The sequence below is a fragment of the Cricetulus griseus genome, chromosome 5, assembly GCF_003668045.3.
Source record: "Cricetulus griseus strain 17A/GY chromosome 5, alternate assembly CriGri-PICRH-1.0, whole genome shotgun sequence".
NCBI classification, from domain to species: domain Eukaryota; kingdom Metazoa; phylum Chordata; class Mammalia; order Rodentia; family Cricetidae; genus Cricetulus; species Cricetulus griseus.
In genome coordinates, this window is record NC_048598.1 from 121,764,253 (window position 1) to 121,778,425 (window position 14,173).

At 40.9% G+C, this 14,173-nt stretch overlaps 1 protein-coding gene across 6 annotated transcripts in view; it reads right to left on the reverse strand.

Annotated features, from left to right (window-relative positions):
- The window catches only part of Pcnx1 (pecanex 1), a 141,600-nt gene that overhangs the window by 87,967 nt on the left and 39,460 nt on the right, over positions 1-14,173 (reverse strand). For 5 of the 6 annotated variants that reach the window (XM_027418426.2, XM_027418425.2, XM_027418428.2 and 2 more), the window contains exons 3-5: positions 12,469-12,574; positions 6,062-6,107; positions 5,143-5,232 (exon numbers count right to left, since the gene is read on the reverse strand). In XM_027418426.2, the coding sequence (XP_027274227.1) occupies positions 5,143-5,232; positions 6,062-6,107; positions 12,469-12,574 (242 nt within the window). The remainder of the gene's footprint in view (positions 1-5,142; positions 5,233-6,061; positions 6,108-12,468; positions 12,575-14,173) is intronic. The other variant, XM_035445621.1, reaches the window with a different exon arrangement.

Here is a 14,173-nt window from a genome sequence, read left to right on the forward strand (position 1 = left end):
ATGCAGAGTCAACTCCCAGCACCCACATGGCAGTTCACACATCTGTAACTCCAGTTGCAGGGATGTGATACTGTCTTCTGACCAGGCATGCCAGTAAAGAACAAATACACACGCAGGAAAAAATGCATACACATAAAAAATAATTTAATAAATATTGAATTTTAATAAATGCATAAATATTTATTTATTTAATAAATACAATAAATATTTAATGTTAATGATCAAAATGAACTCTCGTCAAAGACCTGTGATTGGGGTACGGTGTATGCATGCGCACCCATGGAGACGGGTTGATGTCAAGTGTCTTCCTCAACTGCTCTCCACCTTACTTTTTGAGACAGGCTCTCTCACTGAACCTGGAGCTCACTGGCTTGGTTAGGCTGACTGGACAGAAAGCTCTAGCAGTCTTTTTCCCGTTTCCCCAAGCCTGGGATTACAAGTGTGCACTGCCACACCTGGTGTTTTCACATGGGTGCTGGGGATTGAACCCAGGTTCTCTTATTTCCACAGCAAGCACTTTACTGGCTGATCTATCTCCCAAACCCCTAAACTCTGAGGAAAAAAAAAATCTTACTCTGGTTATTAGTTTACTTCTAGAAACTATTGCTAAAGAGTAAAGCAAACATGTGACTAAGGTCTTACCCCAAGGGTTTCCTTTTAGATTATTACAAAAATTCTTAAAACATAAAACTTTTCACATAAAACCAATAAAGTGGTTATGTAAATTACATAGTCTATTGACAGGGATATGCAGGAACTAAAAACATTTTTGAACATTATTCAATACCATGAGAAAATAGGGTGAAGGAGGCAGTACTGCATGAAAACCATCATTCCAGTTCTACAATCCATAAACAGTGCTGAGGTGTACGGGCATGTGTTTGAAGTGATCTACTGTGATTAGCCACAAAAGGAATTAAGTCCTGATACATACTGTACCATGGCAAATGAAAGAAGCCAGCACAAAAGCTGCACATCACAGTGTTTCATTTCTATGAAATACGCAGAACAGGTGAATGCAGATGGATACCCAGTGGCTACCAGGGAAGCTGAAGAAGCTGGGTGGCAGCAGCTGCAGGTTTCTGGTAACAGGAATACAATCTGTGCATATACTAAAATGTACTTAAACTAGGAGGGAGAGTTTTACGGCATGAGAACTGTATCACAATGAAAAACAGACACATAGATACACACCAAGTGAACAGAGTGTCTCAGTGGCAGAAGCATTTAACTACTCCTCACACTAAACTGTTTTCCCAAGTTAACACCTACCACACTTACATATAAACAAAAAGCAGGATTCGGGCTTCTTTCTTGGATCGTCTCTATCAATGACACAAACATGTTATTATTTCTCTTAAAATCTATACTCCCTCCCTTATCTTCCACTTCTTTTACTAGTTAATATCTTTGTCCTTTGCAAGAATTTGTTGAAAGAGTAGTGTGTATAGTCACAGTATTTTATTTTTCTTCTCTAACTCTCTTGAGCAGCTCTTTGGAGATTTTTTGTTCTCTGTTTTATGGGCTGGAGACTGCGTGGACGGCCTGAACATACCCAAGTGCTAGGCAAGTACTCTAACACTCGGTCATACCCCAGTCTCAACAGGTTCTAATGCTACTCCATTAACATTCCTTGTCAAAGTAAGGTCAAGTCACATTCTCACACCCCTTAATTCAGCCTTTCTCCATCGTGCTGGCATCTAGCAGGCTCAGAGTGCCTTTTGGCTCACCAGCTGTTTCTATTTAGTCTAAACATCTTCAAGTCTACTGGCTCAAGTCATAGCCCTGAGATTTTTCAGTACCCACACTTTGTCTTTGTAGATCTTTTCCAGTTTCCTGACACCAGGATAAACATTCAGAAACACCTGGGACCATTTTCTCTGTACTCTGTCAGGCCTGAATGTGATGGGGGTAAGCTATAATTTTGATCTTGGACAGAGAAGACATGAGTGAGACAAGGCAGGGAAACTGGAAAGAACTTCTCCTTGGAAGTGAAGAATCGGGGTGCTCTCCACACGTTCTACTAATAGAACAAAAGTGAGTGACAGCTTATAACCAAATGCTAACTAAGCAACTGAAGCCAAGCCACTCCTAAATAGTATTGCAACAGTTTAAACAATTGCCACTAGGTGGTGACAAACCACAGCCAGGACACGTAAACCTTAAGCCAGCTAACCTTGTAAAACTACCATGTTAGTGTTAGTTTACCAACTTCAGAAGACTACAACTCAGTGTGTGATTTTCTTTTCTTTTTTTTTTTTTTTTTTTTTGCTTTGCCTTTGTTTTGAGAAAGGGTCTCACCCTATAGTGGAGGTTGGCTTGGAACTCACTCTGTTGCCCTAGTTGGCCCTAAATTCAAGGCAATCCTCGTCTCACCTCCCAAGTTATAGGTATGAGCCACCATGCCCAGTTCTAATTCCATATTTGATGTGTTGGTTGGTTAGCTGGTATTACACACTGATACCTAGACATCCATCCCAAACATCTAACCTGACCTCTTCCTCCTCATGGCTATTTTGAGGTCCCAAAGAATCACATACTGAATATGTCCCAAACTGAACTCCCATCCTACCCACCATGCTCTCCTATCTTTGAATCTAGAACACTCCCTTCAGTTAAGGGACACACCATCTTCCCTGTTGTCCAGCCCAAAAATGTCTGAAAAATCACCCACAAGCACTACAAAATCTTATATAATAACACTAAAATCCACCAACATAGCATCATACTAGTACACACACACACACACACACACACACACACACACACACACAGAGAGAGAGAGAGAGAGAGAGAGAGAGAGAGAGAGAGAGAGAGAGAGAGAAAAGGAACCAGACCATTTCATACTACCCTGACCCTTACAATGATCCTCCAAATGATCTCTCAATTTCAGCATCTACCCCTCTGATTAGTCTCAAAGTCAGAGCCACAGTAGCAGTTCATCTTGGGATGTTGTAATTCCTAGGAATTACAATGCGTACTTTTAAAAATGACCTCTGAGACTTTACACAGCCCCATTTTCTCCCTCCCCACACTACCAGCCATACTGCTTTTCAAACCCCACCTCCCGCATTTGCTGTTCCCCCTGCATAGAAAGGGCTCCTTCCCTCAGTGTCTCTTTCTTTAGCTCTTTGCTGTAGGTAAAAACCACCACTTCCATTCTCCATCTATTTACTCTTAGAACTGATTCACAGTAATACAACTCCATACCGAGAACATGGGAGCCATAAGAAAGATAGCAAACTGTGTCTGTTCGCTGATTATTTCCAAAATTTAAAACAGTGCTGTGCACATAATAAGAACATGAAAATATCTGTTAAATGTACACAGAATGTAATGTGTTACGTGATAAAAAACAAGTTATAAAACTATTGAGGGAATGCAGAGATGGCTCCTCCATTAACAGTGAGTGCTTGCTAGTCTCAGAGATGACCTGAGTTCAGTTCCCACCTACATCAGGTGACTTACAATCAACTTTTAACTCCAGTTCTGGGGGATGCAAGGCCTTCTTCTACACAGACACACACACACACACACACACACACACACACACACACACACACACACACACACACACTTTTCAAGAACTATTTTAAAGTAGTATAGTAATTTGAATTTAGCTGTGACTGTAGGTAAGTTTCCTGGAACTCCCTCTTTAAGTCATAATATTATCTATAAAGTGAAAAATGGCAACAGTGTTGATTTCAAATATCTGAAGTGACACCTAAGTAAAAAAAATGCACATAGAGAAAACTAACCCCAAGGCTGAGACAAGCTAAAGACCATGGAACAAAGCCCGGGCATGTTTGTAAAGGAAGGGTCAGTGTGGCACAACTTAGAAATAGTTTAGGGATCCTTCCCCTATTATAATCACATAATCACAGAGCTGGTTACCAACTGACCTGCAAACGACCCAAAAAAGCTACCTAGGCCTTCACAAAATAAGCATGTGGACTCCTAACCTAGACAACAGACTGTGAGAAGTGAATGCCAGACATCACTATCTATGTTACTCTGTACCTGGCTACAATGACAGAGTTGTATTTGTATAAAGCTCAGCCTGCCAGATTATCGTTAGAAAACAAAACCCTTGTTTAGTGTTTTTTAGATATGTGGTAAGATAATAAGATGCATGACTCTTAAATGCAGACAGGCTCAGCCCTCTAAGACTATGACCTAGTTGTCAAGCCATTATGATGGCACAGAGTATAGAAATGAATACTGCAATGTGCAAAGTAACTGATCGACCTTTGACTTGAAAGAAAGAAAAAGAAATTCATACCATGCAGTACGTTTAGAGGTCCTAGGGTAGGGGAATCCTCAAAAGCAAATTAACAGTAACAAGGTATTGCAATCCCAAAGAGGAGAGAGAGACAGTGATAAACTCCCAAGCACCAACAACAGACCACATGTAAGAAATGAAGTTTGCTGCAGGTGGGTAGGGAGAAAGGCATACCTTTAATTCTGGCACTCAGGAGGCAGAGGCAAGTGGATCTCTGAGTTGAGGACAGCCTGGTCTACAGAGCGAGTGCCAGGCCAACCAATACTATATATTGAGAGCCTGTCTCAAAAACAAACAAAAAGAAAAAAAAAATGAGGAGGAGGAAAAAGGAAATGGAATTGGGTGAAACATCCAGTTACTGGGCAACTAAAGGAACAGCAGATTCTCAACTGCCATCACACATTGGGACACATGTTCATAAAATTTCTTTCTCTGCTTAGTCTAACTTAACTCAGTATGGTCAAAGTACTTAAAATGCTACATTACTACTATCCTAGTAAGTTATTTTATTGTTTCCTAAAAAAACCATAGCAGAGCCAGGCATGATGGGTGATGCCGGTAATCCCAACACTAAGGAGGCAGAAGCAGGAGAGTCATCTAAGATTTCGAGGCCAGTATGAGCTAGAGTGCGTTACAGGTCAACCAGGGCTATAGAGCAAAAGACTGTGAAAAAATTAATAAACAAACACTTCTGTTAAAATGTGAATAAGGGGGGCTGGAGAGATGGCTCAGAGGTTAAGGGCACTGGCTGCTGCTCTTCCAGAGGTCCAGAGTTCAATTCCCAGCAACCAGATGGTGGCTCACAACCATCATAACCACATTGCAAGGTGTGATGTCACCACGGAGCACACTCGTCTTACCTTGTTCTTCACTTCCTTCTTTACAAAGACTAGAGCTCTGGCCCAGACTTAAACTTATGTCATCCGAAGTCTTAGCAGTGTCTGTGTCTCCTACAAAGTTAAGAGAAACACATGAGGCCATGACACTAAAGTAAACGGACAGCAAAGAGTAGACACAGAGAGGAGCTACCAATGAAAGCAGCTATTTCACACCAGCATCACTATGTGGTGAGTGCACTCAACACCATTTGTGTTACACACTGGAGAATATCACTACAGGCTACAAGCAATGTGGGAGACTGCATTAGCTCCTTTAAAAACAGAGTCTAGCCAGGGGGTAGTGGCGCATGCCTTTAATCCCAGCATTTGGTGGCAGAGGCAGGTGGATCTCTGTGAGTTTGAGGCCAGCCTGATCTACAGAATGAGTTCTGGGACAGCCAGGGCTGTTATACAGAGAAACCTTGTCTTGAAAAAAATAAAAACAGAGTCTAACTAGAAATGCCAAATATCTTATAACAAACCTGAAATAAAGGAAATTCCTTTCCCAGGAAGGTTAGAAGCTACAACACTATAGAGCAAAACTGTAAATTTATTTTAGGTAGCCGTACAGAAAGAGAATATTTTCTCTTTTAATGTTTTAATTATGCTCACATTTAAAAACTTCACAGCAAATTTGTTTTTCACAAGTTGCACTCATACTTAGGAAAGCATGTCCTGTTATGCCAAAAAGGTTTCTTATAGATAAAAACTTATAAACAATACAAATGTTCAAATATTTTTGTGATACTTTTATGATGAAAGAATAACACAATTTCATTCAGGCAATTTAATAAGATCCTGTTACTTCCAGAAGTAATTCTTTCATTACATTAGAATGCTGTCTTTAATACAAAGATAGAGAAATGAATAGTCAGTCAGTGCTCAGTTAGACTGTGTCTACCTTTAATAGTTGCTGCTGTTCCAAGTCGAGAGGACCCAGATCCAATCTGAAAGTAAGACAAGAAGGAAATAAAACTAATTAACACACCACCACTCCAAAGCATCAATACTATCCAAATTATCTTCTCCGGCATGCTATCAGTCACTTTTACCAACATGTGAAGACACCTGTTGGGCACATTCTATCAGAGCACACAGCTCTTTGCTGTAGCACATGCTGAGGAGCCACCTGCGTGCTAAGGACGGATGGAGTCCCTGGGGTCAAACATCTGCCACCTCAAGCAATCTGCACCACGTAGTTATTATCATTTTTTACATTACATCATGGCATGTTTGTGTTATAAACCAAAGCAAAGCCACACACTGAGCCCGTGGGAAATAAACTTAAGACTTCTTAGGGCACATTACAATGAAGTTTGAGGGGACAGAATATACAAATATACACAGAAAGCAACATAAAACCTTACTATTCTTAGTTCTAATACATGAAGTACTTTTTTATAGCCAGTAAGAACATTTAAAAATAATAAAAATCTAACCACCACAAAAAAATGAATTCTTAGCACAAACTGTAATTAGAAAACCAAACTGTAACTGATGAGTCTTTAATGTTTATATTCAAGATGGCCTGACATTTCCCTAAACATTACACACATTACTTACACAACCATAAAAACCATATAAACAAATACCACAAATTCCACAACAGTAAGAAAACAAAATACAGTATGATTTTGTCAACTAAACCAACAAGCTTCACGACTCTCCCAGTAAATCTGTTTTCAATGGATTCAAAACAGTTTTGCACACTCGGCACTGTAAATAAAACTTAACTTGTACAATTCCTTAACTTATTTTACTCAAACCCTGTCCTTGTCATTGAGTCACTATAGCAGCAATATATAAGAAATAAGCTGGGAATGTAGGTGATATGCCTCTGGCAGAGTCCTGGAGATGTGTGCTACAATGTGTAGGTAACTGGTCACTTGAAAAGGCAAATAAAAAATCTAAATGCAAACATAGGTGAAACTAATAAACTCAATGCTGCCAATAAAAACCAAGTTTTGCAGAGCTGAGAGAGCACTGTCGATAAAGTACAATGCAAGCAGGAGGACCAGACTTTGGATCCCCAGCATCTGGGTCAACAGTGATAGCTCTGCAAGCCTGTCACCAGATGTGTGGGGAAAGGTAGATCTGTAGAATTCATTGGTCAGCCACTTGTACTGACACACACAGGCTTGTGCACATACACACCCTAAGTGCGCGCGCGCGCGCACACACACACACACACACACACACACACACACACACACACACACACACACCACACTATTTGTTAAACTCAATTTTCTCAGGATTTCTTAACATGCTTTAAATACACCTCAAGGCACTGCCCTGCCCCTGAAAGGAAACAGTCACAAGGCAGGGTATTACCAGCCTATAATGCTAGCACATGGGAGCCTGGAGTTGGGGGGAATTTCAAGTTTGAGACCAGCCTGACTTCATAGTGAGAACCTATTTCCAAAATTCAAAACAAATAATATTATTAAGAAATAAGCTCATATTTTTTTTTGCTGCAAAACAAAGTTCCATTCTTTTTTTAAATTTTTTTCATTTATTTATTTTTTTTTAATTTAAAATTTTTCAACTTTTTTATTTGAATTAGAAACTGGATTGATTTACATGACAATCCCAGTTCCCTTCTCCCACCCGTCCTCCCCTCCCTACCACCACCACCCCCAACTAAAACCCTTTCTATCACATATCCTTTCTGCTCCCCCTGGATGGTGAGGCTTTCCATAGGGTGTCGTCAGTGTCTATTGTATCCTTTGGGATAGGACCTAGGCCCACCCCCGGTGTGTGTTGGCTCAGGGAGTATTCCTCTATGTGGAATGGGCTCCCAAAGTCCACACCTATGCTAGGGATAAGTACTGAACTTCTACAGGAGGTCCCGTAGATTTCTGAGGTTTCCTCAATGAAACCCATGATCCTGGGGTCTGGATCAGTTCCATGCTGGTATCCCAGCTATCAGTCTGGGGAGCAAGAGCTCCCCGATGTTCAATTCAGCTGTTTCTGTGGGTTTCACAAGCCTGGTCTGGACCCCTGTGCTCTTCACTCGTCCTTCTCTGAATCTGGGTTTCAGTTCAGTTTGGTGATTAGTTGTGGGTGTGTGCTTCTACTTCCACCATCTGCTAGATGAAGGCTATAGGATGGCATATAAGTCAATCATGAATCTCATTATCAGGGGAGGGCATTTAAGGTAGCCTCTCCTCTGTTGCTTAGGTTGTTAGCTGGTGTCATCTTTGTAGATCTCCAGACATTTCCCTAGTGCCTGATTTCTCTGTAAACCTAAAATGTCTCCCTCTATTATGATATCTCCATTCTTGTTATCATCTATTCTTCCCCTGACTCAACCTTTCTGCTCCCTCATGTCCACAAAGTTCCATTCTTAAATTGACTGTTAAAGAGGATAGTTTAGGCAAGTTATAAGGAAAGATATTTGTCTACTAGAAACATGAATACATAATAACTTTCTAGATTGAATTTTTAAACAAGTAAATACAAACACCACTTAATGCATATCCTTCTGGAAATTTAAACTTACAAAACGAACTGTTTGCACTGAGTTTTAGCTATCTGCTCACAATCCTCAAATGTTTCTCTTCTCCCTCTTGGCTAAGCTCCCCACTTTGTCCAGATATTGTTCCATGCCTTTTCATCTATGAGAAGTGGACCCCAGCCTCAACTAGAAGGGGCTACAGGACACAGCCCTAATGATTGTTCGTAAGAAGAAAGCCTCTGGGAGGTCTAGACAGAGATGGTCTTGTGCTTGGAGAAGCCTCTGCCCCTGCCCTGCTACTTGATCTCTCTCCAACAACATGAGAGCAGAGTGGCAGCTGCTCTATTCACCCCAGGACCCCACGGGCAAGCCTACAGTACCGAGACAAAACCAGCCCGCACACAGAGCCACCTCCAGACTCACACACCACCACCAGTCCTCACTTCTCTAAATCCTCCCTAGATGAGTCATCCACTGTCTTAATAGATACTATGGAAATTGATTCTTAATGCTTTTCTCTATCAAGCCCCTCCTCAAAATCAAAGAATCTTAACTATTTGTATACAAAAGGTGGTTAATAATATAAACACATAAATGTCACTGCAGAAGTGCTCATGACATTGACGTTTGTGACACAACCAACAGAGAATGCACACTGCGACTCTACTATGTTTAAAGATTTTTTTAAAGATTATATTTATTTGTTATGTATTCAACATTCTGCTTCCATGTATATCTGCACACCCGAAGAGGGCACCAGATCTCATAATGGATGGTTGTGAGCCACCATGTGGTTGTTGGGAATTGAACTCAGGACCTCTGGAAGAGCAGCCAATGCTCTTAACCTCTGAGCCATCTCTCCAGCCCGTTTAAAGATTTTTAATATGTATGATGTCATGGAAGATTTCAATTTTCTGCTTTAACCCTCATTTGTTAAATTTTGTAAAAGCAAAAGAAAAAGGTAAGGAACAATGATGGTATCTCCTACACTTAGAAGGGAAGTTTTTTGCCAGGCGGTGGTGGCGCTCGCCTTTGATCCCAGCACTTAGGAGGCAGAGGCAGGTGGATCTTCTTGAGTTCAAGGCCAACCTGGTCTACAGAGCAAGTGCCAGGAGAGGCTTCAAATCTCGGGGGGAAGGGGGTAGATACAAAAAGAAGTGAAGTTTTTCATTTAAATGGTTTATATAAACAGGCCTGTTTTTCTTCCCTATAGCAAAGATCCAGCAAGGATTATAGATGGCAGGCAAGGCCACATCCTGCATGAAGCCTTGCCTTTCTCTCTAGCTGGAATTATTCTTCCTCTGAAGTCAGCCCTTTTGGGGGTAATTTTGATGGCAATTATAAGTTTGTGAATGTATTTTGAGCTTAATTCCTTAGTAACATATCACATAACAATGGTTACTCTGGTCACAAGCTCTTTGATGGTAAGACCAAGTCACCATCCTAGATCAAATATTTACCTTGAATATTTACAAGCACTAAAATGTTTGAAAGAAGACAAGAGAACTAAAAGGAGGAGGAGGCGCGGGCCAGGGGGGGGAATGAGGAGAAATGATTAGGCAGAGGAAAGCAAGGATGGGAAGGAAAAGTTAGAAGGAGCCAAAGGGAAGACATGGTAATGCCACCTGGACATGGTCACCACTGGGTACAGAATACAGTCACATAAACAATCAGAATGTAGAAGGGCTACACAACAAACAAGAGAAACTGTGCTGGAATATACTGGAAGCAACCTACTAGTAAAAAAAAAAAACTTAAGGGGGGTGGGATGGGGAGATGGGAGGGAGAGGGAACTGGGAGTAGTAAAATACGATTGTTTTTAATTTAAATTAAAAAATTAATAGAAAAAAGCTTAAAATATTTCCCATTTTAAAGTAAAAATTACTATTTAAGACATAATTGTCTACATGTGTTTACATGCATACATGCTTTAATTATGTTCCAGAAAGCTAGCAGAGACAGATCAACAGAAAGGACATCAAGAGCAGGTATCCAAAGGTGACTGGCCCCTGCTATGTCCTGTCCTTCAAAAAGAAGGAATGGCTTTCCAAACACTAGTGAAAACGTAGGATAACTTGCAGGGCTGACTTGCCATTGCCTGCACTTAGAGGAAGGCCAGGGTTAACCAAGAATACAAACAGTCACAGTGATTATGGATTCAGTTGTTTGTTCTATAAAGAGAAACTGAGGAAGACATAAAGACAACCAAAAGAACAACAGGCTGGATAGCAGGGCTTTCTACCACACAAATGCTGTGCAACCTGAAACTTCAAAGTACCAACCGTTACCATGGAAACGTGGCCTTTTTGTCTCAGTAGTCATTTCCTGGATTTTTTTTTTTATACCAAATTTCCCCATTCCATAGAGGATGGAAAGAACTTACCCTCTTTGTGCTATCATATGCAATGATTTCACAATAAAAACTGTTAGTAAGAACTCACTTAAACTTGGTCAAAACTATGAACGTGGATTAGGAACTAAAACTCAAGACTCTTGTTCATAAGCTGTGGTGTTCTCATAATGCTGCTCTCAGTGTTTGGCTAGCAGTAGGTGAACACTATGAGCGAGCATCCAGAGAACCAGGCTGACAGTGTTAAGTGAGGGGCTACATTCCATTCTATCTGTGAAACTGCATAAAGGAATTAGCAACCATCAACTGAAAGTCAGCTGAGCACAAGGCAGCATACTATAGAGTAGCAAGAAGAACGTCTCCCCTGGAGGCCTATAACTCACTCCACATCATACACCAGAAACTAAGTTGCAGTACATGTTAAGTGATCTGTGTGCAAAAAGGGGCAACACCACAAGGTCCAAAAACACTGAGGATTTGGGGGCTGTTTCCAAAGAGTTAAAGTAGGAGACAAAAACCTAGTGTCTCTCGGGGACAAAAGGGGCAAAGAGTATTTGAATCCACAAGCTCTGAATGTGACAACAGGAACTATGAATGTGACAACAGGAACACTGGAATCAGATTTAGGAAGTGAGGACTCTGCGAGACCCTGATGGAAATCAGCTGTTTCCTTTTCATAATGGAAGGACTGACACAGTGACCACAAAACCCCATAATGAGGAAAAGTTCCCTTCAAAGCTTACTTCACTTCAGCGTGCTGAGAAAGCAAGTGGGAAAGGACTGGCCTGGAGCTGCAGCACACGCTCAGGACAAGTGAGACCACAGCTGAGGTTAGACATACAACCTTGTCTAAGCAAACATTCCAGAGTTACATTCCACTAAAACTTACACAACAGAAATGCATTAAAACTGTCAGAAGTAGACTTTATCATTAGCATTTGTAAGACTGAGATTTGCTGCATGTTATTTTTATTTTGTAGCCATGCAGACATCTCTTTTTTCCAATATGGACAAAGAAAGGAAAGGGGGACAGAGCAGGTGAGCTAGATTTCCACAGCATTTACAGCTGCCTCATCAAAAGTAAATACAGGCCGAGTATGTGGTCCACAGTCAGCAAATACATACTAGCAGTGTGAAAAGTCAGTAAGAAGTAACAGTTAGGGACGAGAGGGATGGCTCAGGAGGGCCCTCTCTGCTCTTCCAGAAGCCCTGAGTTTGATTCCCAGCACCACACAGAGGCAACACAACCATCTGTAGCTCCAGGTTCAGGGGATCTGATGCCATCTTTCCATCTCTACAGGTACATGCATTGTACAAAACACCCATACAAACCCAATCAAAAATAAAAATGAGTAAAGATGGTATACATCAATCAAAAATGATCATCATCAGAGAGAGAGAGAGAGAGCCATGAACTGATGGCTCCAAGAATGACAACAGCTGACAGTACCACCAGGAAGAAGGGAACCAGGCATAACACACAGCAGCACATCGGTACCTGGTTGCCCGGGTCTAGACCAGCGTAAGAATTTCTTGAACTGCAACCAACCGGAGGTGTGGCCTCTCGAATGAATTCTGACATCTCAATCCCTCCACCAGGATCGCTGTACAGGAAAATGAGAAAAAGAGAGCAACTGTCATCAACAAGCACTAATGAACTCCTTCATTTGGAGTTCTATCTTGTTTACTGTAAAACCAACAGGTCCTGGTTTTTGTTGTTTTTGCAACTGGGTCTCTGCTAGTTCTCTCTGTCTGTCCTAAAACTGACTCTGTAGACCAGGCTGGCTTCAAACTCACAGAGATCTGCCTGCCTCTGCTTCCCAAGTGCTGAGGTTAAGGCATGCACCACTGCTCATGACAGAGGTGCTGTTTTTTGTTGTTGTTTGTTTTCTTAGAAGAATAAAATTAAAAAAAAAAAGAGTGAGGGTTAGTTTATAAATCTGAAAGTTGGAACTATCTAGTAATCACATCACTATTTGGAGGTACTCAAAACTCCTATCTCAAACTGTCCCAATGAGAAACTGGTCTTAATTATAGAAAGTAAATAACTGATGACACATGCCATAAAACCACTCTTGCAAAGAAGCTACTGCCTTTTGCTTCCCAAGAGCAACTGAAAGAGGCCAATTGAAAGCAATCAGATATCATGTAAGCTGATGTCTCTAAGAGATACATTGTATATGACTAATTGTATGACACAAAGACAAACACAGTCATCCTGGGTGAACTGTGTTTTCAGCTGTTTTTTTTTGTAAGTAAAGTGAATTTACCTGGGATCTAATTGCTGTAAAGAACTAGAAGCCTGTAAGTTTAAATTCGTTTGTTGCCCAGCATAGTGGTACATGCCTTTGATTCAGCACTTTGGAGGCAGCGGCAGGAGGCAGGAGGCAGTCTACAGAGTGAGTTTCAGGACAGCCAGGGCTACACAGAGAGACTCTACCTCAAGAAAATAAAATAACAAAGATTTGTGTTTGCTGAGCTAGAATCCTGATGATAAAAAATGATGCTATGTAGTAACAACAGGTCTTAGAAAATCAAAGGGTAAGGTATTAGGGTCAAAGAGCTCATGATACCCACATACACTACTTAGAAATAATAGCAAAAATTAAGAAAAAAATAACAAATTTCAAAATCTTAAAGTGTTGTATGTTTCTCAGGACACATTCTTTTTTGTTTTGTTTTGTTTTTGTTTATTCGAGACAGGGTGTCTCTGTGGCTTTGGAGGCTATCCTGGAACTAGCTCTTGTAGACCATGCTGGTCTCGAACTCACAGAGACTCACCTGCCTCTGCCTCCCGAATGCTGGGATTAAAGGTGTGCGCCACCACCGCCCAGCTAGGACACACTCTCAAAGCAACTCATAATCCTGTCTTTTATTGGAAATTATTTACTTGAGTTTAAAGTCTTGTCATCCAGTAGCTAATACAACTCCCTGGTTAACTAAAAAAGCAACTCCAAATTTTTCTAGTGATTTCATCTCCTCACCCCAAACTCTGACAAGATTATGTTGACTCCAACAAATGGGCTCTACCTACCAAAGGCTATCAACACAGCCCAGCTGTGGTGACTGAGACTAGTTCTAGAGAAGGCACATTAGTCAGTTCAAACTATTATGGATCAGGCCAAGAGTGTCCCATAGTTGAAATAAATTTCTCTGTATCTGCTTCTTTTTATTGAATCGTAATTTTGTATGTGAATGTTGTA